Source organism: Canis aureus, chromosome 37 (assembly GCF_053574225.1).
Source record: "Canis aureus isolate CA01 chromosome 37, VMU_Caureus_v.1.0, whole genome shotgun sequence".
Taxonomy (NCBI): Eukaryota; Metazoa; Chordata; class Mammalia; order Carnivora; family Canidae; genus Canis; species Canis aureus.
Window position 1 is genome coordinate 3264397 of NC_135647.1, and position 17958 is coordinate 3282354.

The 17958-nt window shown below is 45.5% G+C and overlaps 1 protein-coding gene across 5 annotated transcripts in view; it reads right to left on the reverse strand.

The window, feature by feature from the left end:
* The window catches only part of CARMIL1 (capping protein regulator and myosin 1 linker 1), a 312186-nt gene that overhangs the window by 186391 nt on the left and 107837 nt on the right, over positions 1 to 17958 (reverse strand). For all 5 annotated transcript variants that reach the window (XM_077886140.1, XM_077886138.1, XM_077886139.1 and 2 more), the window contains exons 3-4: positions 5123 to 5173; positions 510 to 569 (exon numbers count right to left, since the gene is read on the reverse strand). In XM_077886140.1, coding sequence (XP_077742266.1) covers positions 510 to 569; positions 5123 to 5173 — 111 coding nt within the window. The remainder of the gene's footprint in view (positions 1 to 509; positions 570 to 5122; positions 5174 to 17958) is intronic.

Here is a 17958-nt window from a genome sequence, read left to right on the forward strand (position 1 = left end):
GCTTGAGATTCTCTCTCCCCCCACCCCACCCCTCCCCACTTTGCACGCTCTCTAAAATAATAAAAATCTTTTAAAATTTTAAAATAAATAAAAATAAAAATCAACATTGTATTAACACCCCAAAATTTCATGTATCACTATATTCCCAGAAAGACACAGATATGCTATGTAATAGCTATGAGATTTTAACACAAAACTCTGTTGTACAAAATCTCTAAGGAACAGTACTCTCACGTTTACACCACTACCACATAGGAGCTAATTAGTTCTTCTCAGACTGAGTTACGGAGAATGTGTTTTCTTTATGAGAAAACCTCCCCAGCCCCTACCCACCCAGGCCCCTGTTCAGTCTCTCATTCAGAAACTTTCATCTCCCCTAATCCTGTTTTTCTACATTATTTCAAGAGAATTTCAACAGTGAAACCAAAATAGGGGTTTCTCAGTTTCAGAAACTCAAGAAAGGTTAGGACTCTGGCTATGACACACAGGCAGGTGTTGTTGGCACCCACCTGAGCTGACTTGCTGCAGATGACGCCATGAATCTCCAAGTAGCTGAAGGTTAACTCGAGCTGCAATTGAAATAGAGATCTGTAATGAATGAGAGTTGTAAAACCTATAATTCAAGGTAAAAATGCTACAACTAGAAAGAATCTGAGAGCAGAACAAGATACTAGGCATCTTCGGAAGGCAGGCTGGTTTAACATCTCCATTTGTGCATTAAGATATGACCTAGATTTATCATCTTTCAGAAAAAAGTATTCTTTGTTTTACTAAAGGGTTGAAAGGAAGCTACAAGTCAGACTTTTTACATTTTATCCAGGTACAAACTCAACGGAAAGCTCTTGTATGTCTGCTCTAGTATTTATTCATTGAATGTATAAAGTGAGCCATTTAAATATACTTTTTTCTCCTATTTCAAAATTTTCCTTCAGAATGTCCCATCAAGATAAAGACAATGATGGTTTTGCCTTCTTTCTAAACCCTTTACCTCTTTGTGTTATACTCTGGCTACTTATGGAAGTCATCATTCCTTCTTTATCCATCATAAAAATGCATATTTTGAATGGATTTCAAAAAATATAATATGTAGGAATTTTAAAACTGTGGTTAAATGCAACACAGTTAAGTAAAAATCTAATCTGTGTGTGCAGATAAATGGTTTACTTCCTTCCTATTTTAATCATAAACGATCCTTTCTCTCTTCTCTGGTAATCAGCAATTTTTTTTCTTCAAAATATCTCCAGTCCCACACTTTTCCTATTTTTCCTGGACAATAGCCACTAATCTTTCCCCCAGTTTTGTGGTCTTTCATCTGACTACAGCGACCAATCACAGAGCACCAAAAGAGGGGACTGAGTTAGATCAGTTTTTTTGACCCCTTCATCCTCAGCCTAGAAAAGTGAAGGAAAAGCACCCAATCGGAAGCAAACTTCAGAGACCCTTAGTTTTGGCTCCTGGGTGCTATGCTTGTAACCCTATACATTTGGTAAGATGAACCGCCGAACAGAGAACCCCTGAATCTCCAGTTAAATATCTTGATGTATAGTGCTCAGGACTGGAGGTAGAAAAGCTATTCATTCTTCACTTAGTCAACCTACAGACATGCATGGAAGGATTGTAACTCGTGCAGGACGGTAACTGGAGAGAATGACACATCTCGTCCTCTAAGAGTCAAACGCGGCACTGGAGGCACATTTTAAACATCCTATTCAAGGAGAAGTCTTCTTACCTATCACTATTATCAATATTGTTGCTTATCTGGGTTTTGAAAAGTCATCTCAAGCAGGGAATTATTTTCTACAAGGTATACATATCTGCCTTCAGTCAGTTTAAATTAAAACCCAGAAGCATTGTTTCACTTGCTAGCTTTTGATATAGTGACCGAGTTTCTTTTTTCAGTAAAGCCCACTGGCCGGCTCTGCAATGGCATTTCCTCTGGGGAATCATACCCAGAAATGTAGGGCACCCAATGACCAGTTCAAGTCTCTCTAAAATGGAGAGAGGGGGCGCCTGGGTGGCTCTGTCAGTTGAGCGCCCAAGTCTTGATTTTGGCTTGGGTCATGATCTCAGGGTTGCAGGATCGAGCCCTACATTGGGCTCCATGCTCAGCAGGGAGGCTGATTGTGATTCCCTCCTTCCCCCTCACCCCCTCACTCTGCTCTCTCCCAAATAAATAAATAAATCTTTTAAAATAATAATAAATAAAAATGAAGAACTTTAAGACACTTACAAAGGAATTTGAGGGCATCATTTGGCTGAATTATTATGCTCCCTCTCACCCTAGTCCTTAATAACTGTCTCATCCTTAACAAGACAGTAATTTTTTTCAAATAATTCACCTTTATCAATATTCAGTATTTCATAGACACTCTCTCCTTCTGCAGCCTATTTCACTGCTATGGGAAATACCTAATTAAATAAATTTACTATTGTAAGCATAACTGCTAGAATAGGTTTGGAAGCAAACCATGGAGCCTTGGTGGGCATCTCATTCAACTGGTGGGAGCAGGTGTGAACAGGTACAGGCTCTCACAGTTCAGCAGCTATGAAATTGCAGCTGGCATCCGTAGGCCCCATCAGGGATGGCACGGACAGTCTTGATCAATTTGGCCGAGCGAGGTTAGTTGGAGGTCAATTAAGATGCTTCTGCAGCACCTTGGGGCTGTCACTGGGAGAAGCAGTGTCAGGGAGCCAGGCAAACACGGAGTCATTTAGCAGGGCTCTGAGGAAGAACTTCAAGTTTATCAAGCAAAGAAGGGGCAAAAAGGAAATCTAGGCAGAAGATTAAGAATTTGCAAAGCTACAGCGGCATCAAAAGAACCAGGAATGGACAGAAGCTCGAAGTAGAGCCAGTAGGATGGACAATCCGGAAGCAAGGACAAGCTGTGTCTGTGACTCGCTGTGCAAATCAGAGATATTAGTGGCTGGTTAGATATAAGGAAGGAATTAACCCAGACTATCAATAGCTCCCCACTGCTCTCCCACTCATCCCACCTCTACGCACCCCCAGTGTGTCCCCCTCCCCCAGGCAATAAGCAAATGTACAGGTGACTGTGTGTCCTGCAGGAATGTCTTTCCCCCCTCCCAGTCACCCACCTTTCTGACCTGTTTCTCTCCCCCACAGCCTCTCCACACACCCCTGTTCCCCAAAGTATGGTGCTCTTTCATACCACTAAACTTTGACCAGCAGAAGACCCTCTCATCTGGTTGATGTGGAGCGATCCTTCAACCCAGCTCTGCAGGTCCACCTCTAATCTGATAATTACCCATTCCCACTTCCAAAGCAGAGCTGGGGCCTTCTGGGGTGACAGCAAAGTTCTATTTCCTCATCTGGGTGTGACTGTGGAGATTGTTCTGTGGTTCATCATGGAGATATACATTTCTATTTTGTACATGTGACTGCATATATGATACATTTAACAACAGGAAGACAAAAGATGTTTAATCAACCCCCAAAGAAAAGAGAAGAAATCTATGCCATAATCAGTACCTATTATACAGTAATGTTCTGAATATAATTATATCCCCAGAAAATTAATGTCACTGACATAGGTTTTGCTTCTCAGCCAAGGTGTACCGTAGCACATGAAAATCAGCCTTGGCTAAGGGGGAGACCCGAACACAGATCACTTTGAAAGAAAAACTGCTTTGCTCAATTTGTGATGCTGACAATATCAGAAATCAGAACCAATGTCCTGGCTACCCTAGCCAGGCCAACGTGGAGCACAATGTACATCACAGAACAAAGCCAGACCTTCACTCAGGGCAGAGCAAGGGAGGGGGATATGGAAGCAGCCAGCAGAAGAGAGGCGGATGACTTCCCAGGAAGTAATACACCTTTCTGCGGCAGAACTTTTTTAATTAAGGTAAACATGTTACTCAGGGGCCTTCTACTCAATAGGCTACTTGACTATTTCTCAAGCTCATAAAATTTCCTTCTGCAATTAATTTTTCACCATGGGATAATGGTTCATTCACTTCCTTATAGCCTTCAGGTGTCTTAATATATGGGTAACAGCCCAATACCATTCACATAACAACTGATTTCATTTATAACACAGTAGAAATGGAGAAACCGGGGACACCTGAGTAGCTCAGTGGTTGAGCATCTGCCTTCGGCTCAGAGTATGATCCCAGGGTCCTGGGATCGAGCTCCACATTCCTGCAGGGAGCCCGCTTCTCCCTCTGCCAGTGTGTCTGCCTCTCTCTGTGTGTCTCTCATGAATAAATAAAATCAAGGAAGGGGTATCCCTGGGTGGCTCAGCAGTTTAGCACCTGCCTTCGGCCCAGGGCATGATCCTGGGTTCCTGGGATCAAGTCCCACATCAAGCTCCCTGCATGGAGCCTGCTTCTTCCTCTGCCTGCGTCTCTGCCTCTCTCTCTCTCTCTCTCTTTCATGAATAAATAAATAAATAAAATCTTTAAAAAAAAATCAAGGGAGGGAGGGAGGAAGAGGGGGAGGGAGGGAGGGAGGGAGGGAGGCGGGAAGGAGGGTGACTCACTTTACATTTCCAAAAGGGGGCAGGGACCAGTGGTCATTCCTGGTGGAAACTTCCTAAAATTTAGCATTTGTATAATCAGAAAGAAAAAAAGGCAGCAGCCACTGTCAGCCCTGGACTAGCAAACAGTGGATCGGTATCTTGGCAAAATTAAATAGCTCATTTAAAGAACAAAGTGGTGTCATAGTATTTTTCACAGGCAACCCCAGCGTACACACAGAGTGGCTGAGGTGCTCCGCTACCGGGAATGAACCCTTCAGAGTGATGAAGATTATTTCCCACATGTCAAAGCCTTAGAAAAATCTGCTGCTACCGGACCGAAAGAAGTAAGAGTTAGACCTGAGGAATGTGTAAACCATGCCCCGGGTGAGAGAGAGAAATGACTGGAATCACAAGCCTCAGGGATAAGAGCACAAAACACTTCACCCCTTCTTGTGGGATCCTTTTACACAAGAAGAGGAGAAAGGATAGAGTAAAAACTATTCATCATCACAATGCTGAGGGGCTTTCTGAGGAGAAGGAAGGAAAATACTGTGCACTAAGAGCACCCTGGAAACAGCCTAAATGGAGAAGTCTCCATCACTGAGGAGAGTGTGTGTGTGTTGCAGGAAATGAGCACTTACCTTGGTAGGGATCCGTGCTGTTACAAGGAAGGCTCGGCATGAAGTGAGCACCTGCAGGACAGAAAAGCTGCATCAGTACAAGTATCACCAGTACAAGTACAGGACCAGTAGGCTTTGGTGTCACCTACAGGACTGTGTGACACTGAAGCATCAAGAGGCCATGGGGCTTGGTTCCTGGGACAAAAGAACAGTAAGTGACCTGGGACAGCTTGTCAGCCGTAAGGAACTAGTTTAACTTAAGAGTCACTATACGAAGGTCCACACTGAACAAATCCCTTGTAAAATCTCAAGACAAAGGGCACCTGGGCAGCTCAGTGGTTGAGCATCTGCCTTTGGCTCAGGTCGGGATCCCAGGGCCCTCCCTGCAGAGAGCTTGCTTCTCCCTCTGCCTTGTCTCTGCCTCTCTCTGTGTGTCTCTCATGAATAAATAAATTACATGGTTTTTTTAATAAATAAATAATAAAAAGAAGTTACTAAGGCACACAGAGAGGATGTAATTTGCCCAGGTGACCAGCAAGCAGGTGGCAGACCTGAGATTTGAACCTGGGGTGTTCTGGGTCCAGGGACTGCTTCTAATGCCTTATATTGCCTCTCAAATCTCCAGAACCCACTTCCTTAATAGCCCACGCACACATATCACAGAAGAGTCACAGGACTTTAAAGCCAGAAAGAAATAAACAGGTGTAAGTATCATCGACAGGATGAGGGATGTTTGAGTAACATAAGGAAAAGAACGAGTCCCTACTGGTTCTGTCTCTGTCTCTGTCTTCTATCTGCCTGCCTGATTCTATCTGTGAATCCCTCACTCTGTGTGTGTCTCTCCCCACCTGCTCCCCCTCTTCCACTCCTGCCCCGCTGGGGCTGCCACTGCCCCGGCCATGCTCCCAACTTCCCACTCCCATCTGTCCTCTGACACACTCCCCGACATCCACTCTGCCCTCACTTCCCCGAGCTTGCCCTAGGCAAATCACTTGAGAGCCTGTATCGTATTTATGCCTATCACGAAGCAGTAGACACCAACCCCAGAGGAAATACTGAATTCTGGACGAATATTTCATCTGTAACACAGTCACAGAGAAACTTGAACAAAACACGAAATAAAAATGACAAGGCGCCTTTGACATGGTTAAACAATGAGCACATGGGTAATTAAGTGATTACAAGGTCCCCTGTGTGAATCTAATTAATAAGTCTTAGAAAAGAATCTCAAACAAGCACCCAAACAACTGACATGCAGCAGCAAGCACCAGTACAAGGCACAGGGTGGCCTTCTGGCCCTTTCTATGTAGTGTGCTCTGGGGAATCAAGTCTTCCACAGGCAGCCACAGCTTCAGATGACGGACCAGCCCTCTCCTGATCAGTCACCACATGGGGTGCCACTAATGGGGTATTAACTGGGTCAGTACATTTTTTAAAGGGGAGGATAAAAAGCCCAGAATGTTCATATGGATTCACCTTTTGAATAAAGAGCAATCTATCTCTTGACTCCATGTAGACATGTGGCTATTCTAAGGATCACTTCTGCTTTCACTCAGGCAACGACAAAGTTTGCAATCTGTGGTCCTGCGTGCCAACTCCCTTTCTTTAAAAATATTTTTTAAGTACACAGTGTCCTCCAGAAGTTGTACAAAGCGTCCTTCTGGAATTTGGACAACGGCCAAAAGAATCTGTTTGAAAAGAGCCACATCCATGAGGGAGCCCAGGCTTTGGAGGAAGAAGCTTTGTGCAGGCTGGTGGTGCACATGTCTGGCGCTCATCTACTGTCCCCAGAGGCATGAGGACTGGTCTTAGATAGTTTGGGAGGGGATGGGGTGGAGTGGGTGAAATCTTCCAAAGCTGACCAGCCTTTTCCAAGATGATGCCCGCTTGTGAGATCAACAGTGAAGGGATATTCTGAAGCAAGAGTGAAAGGTTACAGTTCCAAGAACTGTGCCTCTTGCTCCATTAATGCAAACTAGGCCAATAAATGGGGCTATGCTCATGCTGGTAATTCCAAAGCACTTAGTCTCCTAGCTTTCCTGTTCTGCTCCAAGACTGCCCTGGGATCTGTGATCTTGGGAGGTCTTAAAGTGCATACATATGGCATCTAGCAGGTGGGTGGCAATGACACAGGAAAACTTCTGCGATATATCCTGCTAATAAGTGCCACTTTGAGGCTGGGGGTAACAAGCATCTTGCTTGCAGGGTCACCAAATCCTCCCATTTGCCCAGGATATTTTTAGCCCTAGCACTGAGAATCCTGTGTCCCGGAAATCCAGGACTCTTGCTCAGCCTCCTTGCATGGGTTTTGTGGCAGATTGAAATTCTGGTTCTGCCACTCTCTTAGCTGTTTAATGCTGACAGTTAGTGAACTTCCCGATGCCTCAGTTTGCTCATCTATCTGTAAAGCAAGAAGAATATTCCTCTGCAGGACTAATGCCGTTATAAGTAAGATACAAATGTAGATAAAGCCCTAGCCCAGCACCCAGGAGGTCTTTGCCAAAAACCAGCTCTTCTAGCATTATAACTGAGGTGGTAGCATCTTAAATTTAGATTCTCAAATTAAGAGAAGTAATCCAGCTACGGTTACTGGATTTTTAAATAATAGTTTGGGACAACAAAACAAGCAACAAAAGCCACCAAGATTCTGGGACAATCTCTAGGCTGAAATTTTCTGTTCAATATATTTGCTTGCAAAGTTAAAAAAAAAAAAAATTGGGGAGGGCGGAGGGCAACAGAAGAAATATCTGTGTTTAATCAAGCAAATTTAGTCACCCAGGGCAAGCTATAACTTCCCTCCCACCTCCTGGGGAGACCCATTCTTCCACAAAGGTCTTAGCATGCAAACCACATTTTCAACCCCTGTAATGAATTTCCTCTCCCTTTCATTGAAATTCAGGCAGCAGCCTTGCTCCCTCTGAGGCTTCTCTACTCAACTTTTTACTTCAAAATTTCACTTGGAAACATTTATAAAAATCCTCCCTACCGCTAAGACTCACAGCTTAGCAGAGAAGCCTAAATTTTCTTATGGAAATGATATATAATGAGGCTGGCTATGGAGCCCTCTCACTGCACTTATTAAAAACTGAAATAAATACCTGTTTCACCCTCTTTAATAACTCCATTGCCTAAAGCCTATCATCGCAAAGGTAATCCATAAATTTATGCCACCTAAATCCACATTCTCTCATGCAGATTACCAAGTAGCCTTTCCTTTAAAATTGGGCTCTACAGATGGCAAACATTCAAAAAAGGGTCTTATACACCCAAAGTGCTCTCTAATTTGCAAGCAAACTCAATGATGCATGCCATTTAATGCATACCCTCTTCCAGACTCACAGATACAAGGAAATCATGGACAAGACCTCTTTAATCCAAGACACATGCTCCCAGGAGAAAGCAGGGTAGGTGGCAAAGGTCATTATCACTGCCATGGAGTTATGAGCGACAGATGCCCAGAGCCTTGTTGTGCAAGATCGCCCAGAAAGTTGAAAGAGAATCAATGTCTCCTGACCTTAAGCCTCCTAACATCCCACTGTACACAGCCATGATGACCATCACCCTCTCTAACTAAAGCAGGAGGACACTTCACCCAAAAGGAATGCAAACGATACATCATTTTCATGCAATTTCTGGCCCCCAGTCCCTTATAAAACTGGATCACCATATCCCCGAGTATCTGTCTCCCTCTGTCATTAATAGATGTGCCCTAACAAGGCAGTCTGGTCTAGCACAGTATCTGAAAAATTACAGCCTATGGGCCAAATCCGGTGCCCGACCTGTTTTCATAAATAAAGTTTTATTGGGATATGGCCACACCATATATGTAACGTCTTGTCTTTGGCTGCTTCCACACCACAAAGGCAGAGTTGAAGCAACGGAAGTTTTTAGAGCATATGAAGCCTCAAATACTGACTATCTGGTCTCATAAAGAAAAAGTTGGCCAACTCCTAGTCTAGTGGTTTAGAAGGAAAAACTCTGGAGTCAGGTTGTCCGCATGTCAATTCAATCTGCCACCTGTGTGACTTGGGAAGATAACTTAACCTTCTCTGTGAATTGAATTCTCTGTGGTCCAGTTTCTTCTGTAAAATGGGAACAATAATTGTACCTACGCCCATGGAGCTGGCAGGATTAAACAGTTCATTGTACATTGTACATGTAGAAGAGTGCTGGCAGGTGAAAGAGCTACAAGGGTGTTATTATTTGTATATCTCAATATTATAATAAAACCATATATGCCCATAACAGCATTGAATTAAGAAGAGAAAAAAAAAAAAAAAAAGAAGAGAGTTACCCAGATTTACCCTGGGGTTTGTCTCAACCTAGCTGAGTGACCTTATGGAACAAATCACCATCTTTGTGGACCTAAACGTACCCGAAACCAGAATAAGGGCATTGGAAGAGATCCATGTCACCTTCCTACACTGGGGGTCCACTGTGGGGTTCCCCACATTCTGGGATCCTGCTCCTCTTTGGTTTGTGTGGACAGCTGGGAATGAATGGCAAGTCCCCAGTAAATATCTGCTGAGAGGAATTAATTCCGTCTTGGGGCCCTACTCCCTGGCATGACAGATGCTCCCTTGACAGGAGAGCAACAAAGCCAGGGGAGTTCCGTTTTCATTCTCTAACACCTGTGCAAATCCATTTCTTTTTTTCACCTGGTTATTTACGCCACTGTGCAGAAACGGAGTGTTTACACACACCTTGTCAGACACAATCACTGCGTTCCCTCTGCAGCCCCATTACTGCAAGTTGTAGGGCATTATCAAAGCGTGAAAAAAGACAAACATACTTAACGTTTCTCCACAGATGAACATGTAGCTACTTCAAAACAGCAAATCTCCTTAATCACTCCATATCAGATCTTCTCTTCAAAGCACCAGCTGACACAAAACTCTGGATCATGCCACATGGATTCTATTATAATGACACATTCTGCAAGGCAGAATGATTCCTGGAAAGGGGCCACCCCTAAGCTCCGAATAAGATGAGTCTGGTACCCAGCTCCAGCCCCTCAAGGTACAGTTGGGCTCCAGTCAGGCCCTCAGGTGTGGACAATTTCTGTCCGGAGCTCTCAGCCCTGGGTGGGCTGTGAACTGGGACCTTCCAGGCTTGCCCACTTGGGATGGGATTAGTCATCCCTGTCCTGTTTATGTGCTAAATGAATTCACCAACAGGAGAGTCACAGACATGCAACGAGGACAAAAAACATACAACATGGAGGGAAGGGTCAGATTAACCCAATTAATTAACAAAACTTCTGCTTCCCCAACACAAGACGAGTCAGTCTCTTCTTGAATGGGAGAGTTACTAGAACCCAATTCTACCTAAAAATCACAGAGCTGGGATCCCCAGGTGGCTCAGCGGTTTAGTGCCTGCATTTAGCCCAGGGCGTGATCCTGGAGACCAAGGATCAAGTCCCACATCAGGCTCCCTGCATGGGGCCTGCTTCTCCCTCTGCCTGTATCTCTGTCTCTCTCCCCCCACCCCTCTCTCTCTCTGTGTCTGTCATGAATAAATACATAAAATCTTTTTAAAAAATCACAGAGCTTAGGGGGAACCTGGGGAAAAGTGTATCCAATTCATTTATTTTACAGATGAGGAAACAGACCAGGAAGGGTTGAATGATTGGTCAGCATCCATTAGATGCTTTGTTTCAAGCAGGAGAATTTTAAACACAATTTAAAAAGGGGGGGGGGGGGGGGCTTGTTCTCATATTCCAAACAAAACAATACAAAACACACACACACACACACACACAAAGCAAGAACCATCCTGAGCTCAAGAAGGGCAGAAACCCCATCTACTCTCCAGATTCGAGAAGCAAAAAGGAATTGAGAGGCCCATCGGGCTGCTCCTATCGGATGGATGGACTCCAGTCACTTTTCATCCATGTGTGACTCCTCTCAAGATTCAAACTTCAGCAGTGAGAACTGCCTGTCCCAGGCATGGCGTCCAACACAGACTACAGAGAACCACTTGAAAGAAAAGACAAATGACCATTATAGCGTAGTGACAAAGAGCACTGGCTCCAGATGCAGAGAGCCGGAGTGTGAACTCCACTAGACCACTTACTACCAGCTGTGCGACCTTGGGCAGGTTACTTAGCCTCTCTGTGCCCTGGTCTCCTCATCTGTAAAAGCCTAGAAACAATATCACCTACCCAGACACTCTATGTGAGGTTCTCAGAACAAGACATGGCACAGAAAGGAGTCCAATAAAGAGGTGTCCTTGGACAAGTTTATCATAATAATGACAGATAACAGCTGGCTATACGGCAGAGTTGGAACAAGAAGTTAGTTTCACTGTCTTTTACCAGAATCCTATGGTGTAGTCCCCTCCCAACCTGCACCATTTCACTTTATCAGCCCATGTTTCCCAGCCTTATGAACTAATCTTTCAAGCCAAGGAGACACAGAAGTCACTTCCTTCTTTTTCTTTTGTTATATTAGCACTGTCATCAAGTTTTAAAAGTATAATTTTCTTTCCTCCTCATGGAACAAATTTATGAAATATTTTTCCACTTTGCAAAAGTCTGGTGGCACAGGGTAGAGGGCACTGACTTGGATTTAACGCTGCTACATAAATAATCAGATACTCTTCATGAAATTCAGAGATACAAAATTAGGAGAGAAAAAAAAGAGGACTGGGAGTGATAGTGGTACCCTGAAATCCAGGTACGCACATAATTTTTATTTTTATTCTAGAGAGCACACACGCAAGTAGAGGGAGGGGCAGAAGGAGAGGCAGAGAGAGGCTCTTAAGCAGGCTTCACACCCAGCACAGGGCCCATCACAGGGCCCGATCTCATGACCCAGAGATCATGACCTGAGCTGAAATCAAGAGTCCAATGGTTAACTGGACTGAATTCCCCGGGCACCCCTGCAGAGAATTCTCAAATTGAGGACTGCAGCACATTGGCGAGTGGTTCAATCATCAGTAGAGTTGAACAAGTATCTTAATAAAATGGACTAAACTGAACTGGAAGAGAAAAGAAAATCAGGTGCCTTGCAAGTAGGTGCCACACACACTGTTTCATGAAACGTTTGTTCTAGAGGTATCAGCGTGCACATGGTGTGTGTGTGTGTGTGTGTGTGTGTGTGTGTAGCATGCATAGGAGAGGTCCCTCTCAAAACCAATATATAAATACAGGGCTCTCCTCAGAGTCGAGGTTTTGAGAGCGTGATCACACTGGCTTACAACACCTATAAACACGATCCACCACAAGGCTACAGAAGAGGTTGAGGCAGACCAGTAGGGAGGCAAGAACATGGGCTTGGCAGTCAGACCAACCCCAGAAGAAACCCCAGCTTTGCCACCTCATGAGCTGAGAGGCAGCAGGCAGGTGACCTGAAGTCTCCAGGCTGCAGCACCCTCACCCCTCAATTAGAAACCACACTAATCCTTGTGTAAAAATTAAGAATAACCTATGGAAATGCTAAGCCTGTAATAGAGACATTACTGTAAAAGGAGCCATTATAAATGTCCTAAAACTTACAGAGTATAGCTCTGGAAGTGACCAATAAGGATAAAAAATTGAGACCTAAGAGATGTGTGCACACTTGCTAGTTAGAGATGGAGCCCAACTCAGAAGCTCCATCCCCTGGGCTCAGCTTTGTTCACAGCACCTCCAACTCCAGGATGTAGCCTGAGTCAGGGCAGGGGAGATTATTTCCATGGTAACTGTAGCCTCCTCCCAGAGACTAAGAAGTCAATTAGCATTTCTGTGCAGTGATGTAGTGAAACCTGATATAGAGGAGGACTTTGGACTTTGGACTCAAACCAAAGCCAATTCACTTGAAAACTCCCCCACTTATCAAGGACATAATCCCTCTGAGTCTTACTTTTCTTACCTGTAAAATGGGTAGAGCATAGCCCCAGCAGGGCAGTTGTGAGGATTACACGGAATAACTTGTGAAACGCTAGCTTTCTCTTAAACCCTCTTAACTGCATTCACAGATGATGCTAACACCTGGCTCAAAAATCTGTGTGCCTACCTCCCCTGGTAAATTAGTGTCACCAGGGGTCAGTCACACATCCATTCTCAGAAAGGCCCTGGGCTCTGGAGTCCTACCTCCACTGCTCCCGTGGGTGACAGGGGGAAGGACTCTCTGTGTCCCACCTCTCACCTGTAAGATGAGGGACTGTAACTCGGTACCTCATTGCAATTTTGGGGGAGGGTTAAGCAACAGGAACTGGGAGCAGTGTTGCAGATGATGCACTAGCAACATCATCCTGCATCCTGAGTGCCTCAGGTGGCTGCTCCGTCATTCCCAGGCCTCATTCTCAGGCCGTATTACCTATTGCTTAAAAACTGCACCACCTCTAGAATTTCTAATTCAGGCATCTCACTCGAATGATTACCTTCTAATTTCTCCCCAAAGTAAAATCGGTGGGCCAAAAGGGCTATTAAAATGCAGAATCTGAGGCCCCATCCCAGACCGGGCTGCATCTGATTCTGCATTTTAGTAAGATTCCCAGGTGATTTCCATGCACATGACAGCCAACCCCAGGTATCTTGTCCCCTAACTCGGCTAGTCCACCACCTTCTTCCTAACCCCTGCACGGCCAGGCCACCGACCATCCTCCATCCTGCCTCCCCTGCACCCCCTCATCCCACTGAGACCTCGCTGAAACCATTCCTCTACTGTTAATACCTTCCTTGTCCTCTCATTATGCCCACAGAGGAAAACCTCAACTCTGGATGACCACCCCCCTGCCGGCTGCCTATTCCATGCCTGCTGAGGTGGCTGCCAAGCACAGCTGGAGAACTGATCTAACCCTGCAAGCCGACTCCACTTCCTTCAACTGGGAAGGCAGCTTTGCCTCCTATTTCATGGAGAAAACAGACGGAATCGGAAGGGAATCACTGACTATCCCACCCCAGACCTTTGGGCCTGCCTGCACCTGCTGCTGCCTCCACCCTCCCTCCTCCTCTCCCCCAGACATGCCAAAGGTAAATGCCCATCCCTTTACCTGGGCTCTGGATTACATCCCACCCATGTGCCCTGGAACCTTAAGCAACTGAGGGAACTACCTTTCCCACGGGCTCAAGGTCTAGAGGAGACCCTGGATCGTACACACCCCTTCTGGCGCAGTGATCCCCCCCTTCCTCTGAGCCCAGCTTCTCAAAAAAGGGTATTTTGTTTTTATCTTCCCACCCCAGCTTTTCTCCCGTACTTTTCAAAATGGGCTTCAGCCCCCGCTGGTCCTGCAGAGGTCCTGATCCCATATGCCTGACTAAACCCAGGGTGCAAGTTTCAGCATTTCCTCACCAGATCGCTCCTCAGCCTGGCGCTGAGCTGCACAAGTGCAGGTGCAGCCCTGGTGCCTGTGGTTCTCTCTTTCACAGGCTTTCCACTCACCTCTCTGGTTGCTCCCATTCCGTGTCCCTTCCCCACTCCCTGCTAGTCCATTCCAACCTCTCCCACGACCCCACTCCACCCCAGATCCAGCCCAGTGCAGACCTCTCCTTGCTGGGACCATCAAATCCCACTAGGATGCTGGGATATCTCTCCAACCCTAAAGCCCAGCATGTCCCTGACTCAACTTGTGGTCTTTCTCCCAGAATCTGCTCTTCCTCCAATGGTCTGAGGTCAGGGATGCCCATGGGCAGCCACGCAGTTTCTCAAGGCAGAAATCCAGGCATCATCACCTTCACTCCCTACCTCATCCTTCACCCAGCTCAATACCATCCAAACATCCCTTAAATCCACTCACTCACCTCCATCTCCACTGTGACAACTCTGTCAGGCCACCTCATCTGGTTCCTATGCTACCTCGGCAACTACTTAGGTGGGTCCTGCAGGGTCTGGAACCCACATGTCACCATATCCCTTCTCAGCCACACACTTCAGTGGCTCTGAGTGTCACTTCATCCCTCTCCTCCTCATCTAGCCACACTGGCCTCCAGTTGGTGCTCCCAAGGGGAGGGTCCTGCCTCCCACCTGCTCCAAATGCTCCCCCCACTACCCCTCCTTTCTTTACCTTCACCTTGTTCACACCTACTCATCCTTTGGATCCCAACCCAAGACAGTTCAGACTATAGCAGATCTCTCCATCACACACTCTCACAGCATTTGCACACTTCCTTAGTGACACCCATTACAGTTTTAATTATCAATGGAATCATACATTTCACATCTGCCAGCCCCACCAGACTGTAGGGTGCCTGCAAGCAGGGTCATATCTATCCTATTCAAAGCTACATTTCCCCATGTGGGGCACAAAGCAGGGGCTCAAGTGACTGTTGAAGAAGTGAAGGCAACAAGGAAAGCTCTTCCCCACCTTCCTTTCCAGATGTGAAAATTCAGGATTTTAGGAGGTAAAAGGCTGCTACAGTCTGTGAAAAGGATTAGAAAAAATTCAGGTCTGCCCATGTATTCCTGCTTCCTATCACATAAGTGACACATCCTTCCTATTTAACAGGCATATCCTAGAAGGAAAGTACCTGAGAATCTGTTGTCTGCAGCTCCCCTCCACCCACTTCAAACACATCTACTAGCTAATTCCCAACTTACCTGTCAAAATGAAGAGAAACGGAACAAGAAAAGATTACCTAGCAGAGGAAAGGGTTAGAAGTGCCAAGTGCTGACATCCCTACCTTTTGCCTACTATGTTCAAAGAACTTCTTCACTCACTAATTCACTACAGAAAGGCAGGTTCCAGCTCCAGCATTCAGTAGCTCCCATAAGCTGGGAATGTCACCTCCAGCAATGGGTGCAGGATAAGCAAAATCTGCTTTAATAAATAATTTAAGATACTCTTTGGCTTTCTATATCTTGATTTTGCCCTTGATTGTGCCAACGGGGCAACAGAGTTAAATCCACAAAACTGAACAACTTAGGAAGGGTGGGTCAGGGTCCTGATGAGACAGATTTTGGACAAAATACAGAAAAAAACATATGTTATTTTAGTGACAATTAACAGAAAATTTAAACAGAAGCTAACCTATCCTTTAAAACCAGGGCATAATCAGAGGATGTGCCAAAGAGAGGAAACCACTTAAAAAAAAAAAAAAAAAAAAAGAGCTTGTTTTTCTTTCTTGAAATTTCAGATAAAATGAGATTTGCTACAGGGAGAAGTGTTTTGCTTAGGAAACAGAGAAACATCATTCATCTAACTAAAGAACTCCACCAGAGCATTTTGCCAAATGGCTTGAAGTTTCAAGGTAAAATGAAACCTTGGGGCCAATGTTTTTTCAGCCAAAATCAGCTTTGGTACAATGGCAGGAAGCAAGAAGCAAATATCCTCAGACACAAACACCTGCTGCTGCATCACTACTCACTTCCACAAGCACCTAAAGGGCCCCTGCTTGGGGTGGGGGGTAGCAGCAAACTGTCAATGCCCCCAACCTGGATGGCTCCCAGCCACTCCCATGTTCTCCCCTATCCCGCTATGCCAGAAACAGGCAGGGTACCCAGTCTGGCATCAACCACTTCCCAGTGTCACTCCCTCCCAACCCTCCCCTCTAAAAGCAGCACACTATGCTTGGGTCCTCACCCATGGCCCTGCTACCTTAGAATAAACACAAGTCTGTGTCAGCTCAGCTCCCAGACCCACAAGATCCTCCTTCTGCCTTCTTTGTGTATGTGTAGCATTTAGCATACTTTAAATATCTGAGTAATTCTTTTTTCATTCATTCATTAAATAATTATTGAGTGCCTACCTTGTGCTAGACACTCAGATGAAAAAGACATAAAGCTCTGCCTTCAAGCAGGTTATACTCCATTGAGAGGAGACAGATCATAAATGATAAATAAGTAAAACACATGGATGGTATGCCAGATGATGAGAAGTACTGTGGAAAAAGTTATATTTAGGAAAGTGAACATGGACAGCTGCATGGGCACTGCGGGGAGGCAGGAGTGGGAAGTGGCATTTTTAAATGGTTTGGTGAGACCTCGTTATGAAAGGAAGGAATGAGCCCTACAGCTATCTCTGGGCAAGCAAGCATGGTCCAGGCAGAGGGCAGAGCAAATGCAAAAGACCCTGAGGCAAGAATATGCCTGTGGTAACAGAAGGATAAAGAAGAGCCCACTTGGCTCACAGAGAGCATGCATGGGTGAGGCCAGAGGGTAGCAAGTGACGGGGAGTGGGCTGTGAGACCTGAGAGGCCTTACAAGCCATCACCCACACATTCACTCTTACTCCAAATAAAAGGGTAAACTACCAGAGGACTGTGAGCACAAGACTGACGTGACCTGATTTTTTTTTTTTTTTTAGATTTTATTTATTTATTCATGAGAGACACAGAGAGAGGCAGAGACACAGGCAGAGGGAGAAGCAGGCTCCATGCAGGGAGCCCAATGTGGGACTCGATCTCAGGTCTCCAGGATCACACCCTGGGCTGAAGGCGGTGCTATACCGCTGGGCCACTGGGGCTGCCCATGACCTGATATTTAAAGCAAACCCCCTGATCGCCATGTTGAGAAGAGAATGGGAAGTAGGTAAGAGTGAAGCAGGAAACCCAATCAGGAGGTGACTGCAATGACTGGTGAATGATCGTGGTTGGAACCACAATGGTCAGAGTGGTGAGAAGTGGCCAGAGTCTGGAGAGCCTTTGACAGTAGAGCCCAATTAGATTTGTGGAGAGAGTGCATTTGGAATAAAAGAGACTGTTTTGCTAAAGGTAAGAATTTGATTTATACCCATAATTACATAACAATTCAAGATGGAACATGATTGGGATCCCTGGGTGGCGCAGCGGTTTGGCGCCTGCCTTTGGCCCAGGGCGCGATCCTGGAGACCCGGGATCGAATCCCACGTCGGGCTCCCTGCATGGAGCCTGCTTCTCCCTCTGCCTGTGTCTCTGCCTCTCTCTCTCTCTGTGTGTGACTATCATAAACAAAATAAAA